Consider the following 6172-nt stretch of genomic DNA (forward strand, 5'->3'; position numbering starts at 1 on the left):
ATGAAAGTGAGCGGATTTCGGGCAAAATGGCTCGTGTGGTTAGGGGTGTGTGTGCTGGGGCTTCTGGTGGCCGTGGCTGTGGGAGAACAGAGCTGCAAACTCAAGGCCAAGTTCAATCTGATGGGCTACAAGAACGTGGAGAAGAAGAAGGTGGTGATCGGAGGGATGTTCTCCGTGCACAACCGGCTCACCTCCACCGACACCAACACCTCGTCCAACCCGGTGTCCTCGGGCTGCGAAGGGTAACGTTACACCGTCTTTCACTTCACAGACAGAGCTTTTATTAATGCACTCATGTCCTGGAGTGGGGTTATTAAACCTGTTAATATGAAGGATCATAATATTTTACACTAGTTATCTTGTGTAAATCTCCATCTCCATAGACTGCTCTAGCTCTTAAACTTGCAAATGTTTCTCATATTAACTCTATATGTGTCTCAACATTTCTATTTCTATATTGATATAAATTCACCTGTAGGAATATATTAAAGTCTGGACGTTCAATTATCATTCATAACCACCTTCAGACACGGGTATAATATGCCCATGAGCGGTAACCATGGCAACCGGTGGTGGTGATGAGCTCCTGTTTTAACTAACTTTAGTTAAAACAGGAGCTCATCACCACCACCGGTTGCCATGGTTACCGCTCATGGGCGTGTTATACCTGGATCTGGTCTGTGTTCTCAATTCTCTAAAAGCACATTATTTTTATTACCTACATATTATATATATATATATATATATATATATATTTTTTTTTACTATATATTATTTTTCATGATCCAGATGGACCAAAGGGTGTCTCCTGAATTCTAGTCTAATTTGTGTGTACAATTTATCCACACACACACGTGTGATGATGTTGGATCAGGAGTTGATCCAATTGTCATTGGGCAGGAATCAGGAATATACTCCGAATGGACATCAGCTCATTGCTCTTTCTCTCTCTCTCTCTCTCTCTCTCTCTCTTTCAGTCTCTCTCTCTATCTCCCCCCCCCCACACACACACACTAAAAGGTGGCTGTGTGTTATCTCAAATCGTAAAAAGTCCCTGAAAGTCTTAACTAGTCCACTGGGAGGTCATTAAGCTTACAGATTTGGCTGTATTTTATTTTAAAGTCATACCCTAGAATATTGATTTGTTCCTTTACTACTTTAAAAAAACTGCACTTTAACTAGATGTAAGAGAATGCAATTCAACACTGTGTTAATTCACACACTGCCAGTGAGACAGCAGATGATATGATGATAACTACACTGTACAACATTTTGCCCAGAATGAATGAACTGTTCGTCACATTATTATTGTGTCAGGGATATAAGCGAGGTGAAGATGAGATGAGGGTGTCTTTGGCAAAGGTTTATGGATCACTTGGAGAGATTTAAGAAGTTCTGTTGAACCTGAAAAAAGTAGACAAAGAAATATGCTCTGTGTTTAGCTAAAAATGTATGTGTAGATTTTTAACTGAACAAAATTAAAACCAATAAGCCTAATTCACCGGATTTCTACAGGTAAATCTACATTTAAACATGTATTTTAATGCTGTTATGTGCTCATAATTTTATCGTAATGACTAGAGGGTCGAGGTGAGACTCTGAACAAAGCGAATTATTTTGTTGCATTTTACTGACATCTAGTGGCGGAAAGTGGAATCGCGGCTTTAATTTCATTAAGTTAAGTTACACATAAGTTGACTTTCTTCGAATATCCCATCCTTGGGGGTTGGGGTCAGAGCACAGGGTCAGAGCACAGGGTCAACCATGATGCAGCACCCCTGGAGCAAGGAGGGTTGGTCAAGGGCCCGACAGTTTAGCTTGGCAGTGCTGGGGCTTGAACCCTGATTTTCTGGTCAGCAACCCAGAGCCTTACAGACCTGCTAACAGAACAAAAGCATGAGTAAGATGCTGATTATGATCTGATTTGCTGTCATCTCCTTGCTCGTCTCTCTGTCAGGTTTAATTACCGTACCTTCCGCTGGACGCAGACGATGCTGTTCGCCATTAATGAAATCAACAAAAGGCCGGACCTGCTGCCCAACACCGAGCTCGGTTATGTCATCTACGACTCGTGCTTCACCATCTCCAAGGCTGTGGAAGGAACTCTGACCTTCCTGACGGGTCAGGATGAGGCTGTGCCAAATTACCGCTGTGGGAACGGGCCTCCACTCGCCGCTATGGTGGGAGCAGGGGGATGTGACCTCTCTGTCGCCACGGCTCGAATCCTCGGCCTTTACTATTTCCCACAGGTGTGTGTGTCTATGTGTGTGTATTGTGTGTGTGTAATGTCTTGGGGTTGACTTTGGCTAAACCCAATGTGAGAGCGGCCCGAATAAATTCTTGATCAAAGACATTTTTTCTCGAATTAATGTTGAAAAATAAATAAATAAATAAATAAATAAATAAATAATCCTGGATTCTAGAATAAATTATATATCTAAAAGAGCACTTTGTAGTTTTATAGTAATAACATTGTTATAAACATTCGTCACCCTGAAACACATTAAAAAGGTTTAGATTCAAGATGTGTTTAGTGATTCTGCTCCGGATCTGATGGCTGGTGCTGTATTTTCTTTATTCCACAGACATGTGAGGTGGTGTGTGTCGTGCTGACTTTGTTATTGCTAGCACAGCTCCAGCTGAGTTTAATTTGTAGAAAAAAACGTCTCAAACAGTCAGGTTTCACAGTTTGCTTCTAAATAGAAAATCTTCTTTTCTCAGTCATGTTATATTAATGAGAAAGCCGGGGTAAAAATAGCGGAATACTGAATTAATTCTAAGTTATTTAACACTAATTACTAATACTACTTATTATTAAGTTCTGAATAAGTATTAATAATGACTAATACTTATTAATGAGATAATGGGAGTGTTGATGGTGGTGGTGATGGTGGTGGTGATGGTGGTATTAGCATGAGCAGCACTGAAGCTTTGGAAGCTTAAGGATATGGATTAAAGGACTGAAGCGTTGCTGCATCAAATTTCTTTAGGTAGAAATGAAGTGAGAGCTGAATCCCAGCAATAGTAGAACAGCATTGTGGGTAATGAAGGAAACCGATAAATGACAATAGAGCAACATGGTAATGCACTCAGAACTACAGACACTGTTAATGACCACATATTAATTAATTCATTAAAATGATTTCATTCTCAATTTGTTTGTTAAGCAGCTAAAGAGTTTCTTCTGAGTCTAGCCATGCGTGACAGGCGATTTTAACATTTATATCTCAGGTGAGTTACTCGTCTTCATGCTCAGTCCTGGAGAGCAGGTTCCAGTACCCCACCTTCCTGCGCACCATCCCGAGCGACGAGCACCAGTCCGTGGCCATGGCTCAGTTTGTGCTGCGTTTCGGCTGGACCTGGGTGGGCACCATCGCTTCGGACGACGACTACGGCAAATACGGCATCAAGCGTTTCAAAGAGGTGGTCGAGGAGGCCGGCGTGTGTATCTCCTTCTCCGAGACGCTCCCCAAGTTCAGCGCTCCGGACACCATCAATCGCATCGTCCGCACCATCATAGATTCCACAGCCAAGATCATAGTGGTGTTTTCATCTGACGTGGATCTGGGTCCGCTGGTGGAGGAGCTGCTACGCAATAACGTCACTAACCGCACGTGGATCGCCAGCGAGAACTGGGTCACGTCTGCGCTCATCTCACGCCAGCCCGACGTTATGTCCTTGCTGAGTGGAACCATCGGCTTCGCTATTACTCGGGCGAACATCCCAGGCCTGCGCGAGCACCTTCTTAACATCGACCCCTACCAGGACGCTTTGACTGAGGAGTTCTGGGAAACGGCCTTCAACTGCACGCTCAGTTACAGCAGAGCACTGAGCAGCGCCCGAGCACAGCTGGCCTCGCAGGTGGGGAACGCTACAGCATCACGGGCAGCAGCAAGACTGGCACCACAGGGCTTGTGCACTGGGAAGGAAAGTCTACTGCTGCTGAATAACACCTATTCGGACGTGTCCCAGTTGAGACTGACATATAACGTCTATAAAGCCGTGTATGCTGTAGCCTACGCTCTGCACAACCTGGAGTACTGCGTGCCTGGGAAAGGACCTTTCGTAGGAGGCTCATGTGCTGACATCACCAACTTTGAGCCTTGGCAAGTGAGTAGATAAAGTTGGAAAGATACAACATGGAGGTGTGTTAGGTTTACATTTACATGAACAGAATTTGTAGGATTCACTTATCCAGATCTAGTGAATCCATCTCGGTCAGGTTCAGATCTAGAACAGTTCTAGTGGCAAGGATTTAGATCCAAGAAAATATTACACAAAAATCCGAATCCTACCGTACAAGTAAGGAATAAATTCAACTTAAAGCATAAAGAATATTGACCCGAATGCACCGTCAGTATATCTTTATAAGCCCCGCCCACAATTCACACCTTAAGCAAGACTCTTGATCAGCCACAATGAGCATGGAACCCACAATTCTATACAATTCTACAGTTCTAGTTTGCGAGACTTGAGCAAAAGTCAAAAGAAGTCAGAATCCTACCTTAAATCCTAAAGAGAGAAGAATTTATAGCTGGGCAGAAAGGTTCATGGGGGTATCTAGGTGAGATTTAGGGACGAATGAGAGGTTTTTACTTTCATGAAGGGTGGATATGAAGCTCGTGGGATGAATGTGGGACAATAACATGGATGTGAGGTACTGTGCGATGGATTTACAGCCTCGTACCTTCATCTGTAGTATCTGCCTAATGTATTTCCTGAGGCAAACCCTTCACATTTAAGCCCCTCCCACTTCAGGAATCCAGATACGTATATCAGCAGCACTACAGCTGTAGATACAGACAGTGGCAGACCATTAAACCATTTTCTGGAACAGTGTACCATGTCTAACATTATTTTCCTTCTTGTTAGCTGATGTACTACTTGAAAAACTTGCGCTTCAAAGTCCCCTACACCAGAGAGGAGATATTTTTTAATGATGGTGAAGTTCCTGGGTTTTATGAGATCCTTAACTGGCAGAGGGCTTCAGACGGAGGGGTCGCATACATGCATGTGGGACATTACAACAGCACGGCGCCGCTCGGGGAAAAGCTGTACATCGACAACTCCTCCATCATCTGGCATAACGACATGCTGCAGGTCGGTGAGCGCCGTATGATGCGTACACAAGACTGATCACTACTAGGGATAGATGTTAGGGATAAATAGTTTAACTTTTTATCATATGTTTCTATATTTGTGTAAAGCTGCTTTGAGACAATTAAAAGTGCTATACAAATAAATTGAATTGTGGCTCATGTAGAAGTCTATGCAATAATATACACAGATCAGCCATAACATTATGACTACTGAGAGGTGAATTGAATAAGACTGATGATCTCCTCATCATGGCACCTGTTAGTGGGTGGGATATATTAGGCAGCAAGGCAACATTTTGTCCTCAAAGTTGATGTGTTAGAAGCAGGAAAAATGGGCAGGCGTAAGAATTTGAGCGAGTTTGATGAAGGGCCAAATTGTGATGGCGTTTAGACAACTGGATCAGAGATCAGTGTTCTCGGTCTGCAGTGGTCAGTATCTATCAAATCTATTAGTATCTATCCGTTAAGTCTTATAAGTTATGAGGTGGGGCTTCCATTTAAAGGATCTGCTGCTAACATCTTGGTGCCAGATACCACAGTGCCTCAAGGGGTCAAGGCTGTTTTAGCAGCAAAAGTGGGACCAACACAATATTAGGCAGGTGGTCATAATGTTATGGCTGTTCAGGGTATCTATGTGTGCACATACTATATACTGCATATAATACATTAAGAGACTTCTAGATGATCTTTTCTATGAAGTTTTACTCACATAAGCATTAAAATGTGTGTCTTGTAACTTCACAAGAGAAAAAATAAAGGCTGATGAGGGAACGAGTGTTTACTCATCAGAAGGTTATAGCCTTAAATATCTGTATATGCAAACTAACCTGCATAAGTACTGACCCCCCCCACACACACACACCTTTCAAATGTATTCTAACCAAAATTCTGATGTCCTGAATCCCAGCACAGTGGTTCATAAAACTGATACGGCAGGGAATATGATGAGTTTGTGACTCAAAGCTTCTGATCTGCTGCTTGTGTAACTGTGTTGTTGCTCTCGTAGACTCCGCGCTCTGTGTGTAGTGAGAGATGCCAGCCTGGTACACGTATGGGCATCCGACAGGGAGAAC

General features: G+C 43.0%; 1 protein-coding gene across 1 annotated transcript in view; it reads left to right on the forward strand.

The window, feature by feature from the left end:
- LOC131351564 (vomeronasal type-2 receptor 1) overlaps nt 1–6172 on the forward strand; it is a 7828-nt gene continuing 1656 nt past the window's right edge. Inside the window, exons 1-5 of the mRNA XM_058386982.1 lie at nt 1–242; nt 1958–2249; nt 3232–4110; nt 4873–5100; nt 6106–6172. The exon at nt 6106–6172 is cut by the window's right edge and continues 57 nt beyond it. Of these exons, the coding sequence (XP_058242965.1) occupies nt 1–242; nt 1958–2249; nt 3232–4110; nt 4873–5100; nt 6106–6172 (1708 nt within the window). The remainder of the gene's footprint in view (nt 243–1957; nt 2250–3231; nt 4111–4872; nt 5101–6105) is intronic.

This window comes from Hemibagrus wyckioides, linkage group LG04 (genome assembly GCF_019097595.1).
Source record: "Hemibagrus wyckioides isolate EC202008001 linkage group LG04, SWU_Hwy_1.0, whole genome shotgun sequence".
NCBI classification, from domain to species: domain Eukaryota; kingdom Metazoa; phylum Chordata; class Actinopteri; order Siluriformes; family Bagridae; genus Hemibagrus; species Hemibagrus wyckioides.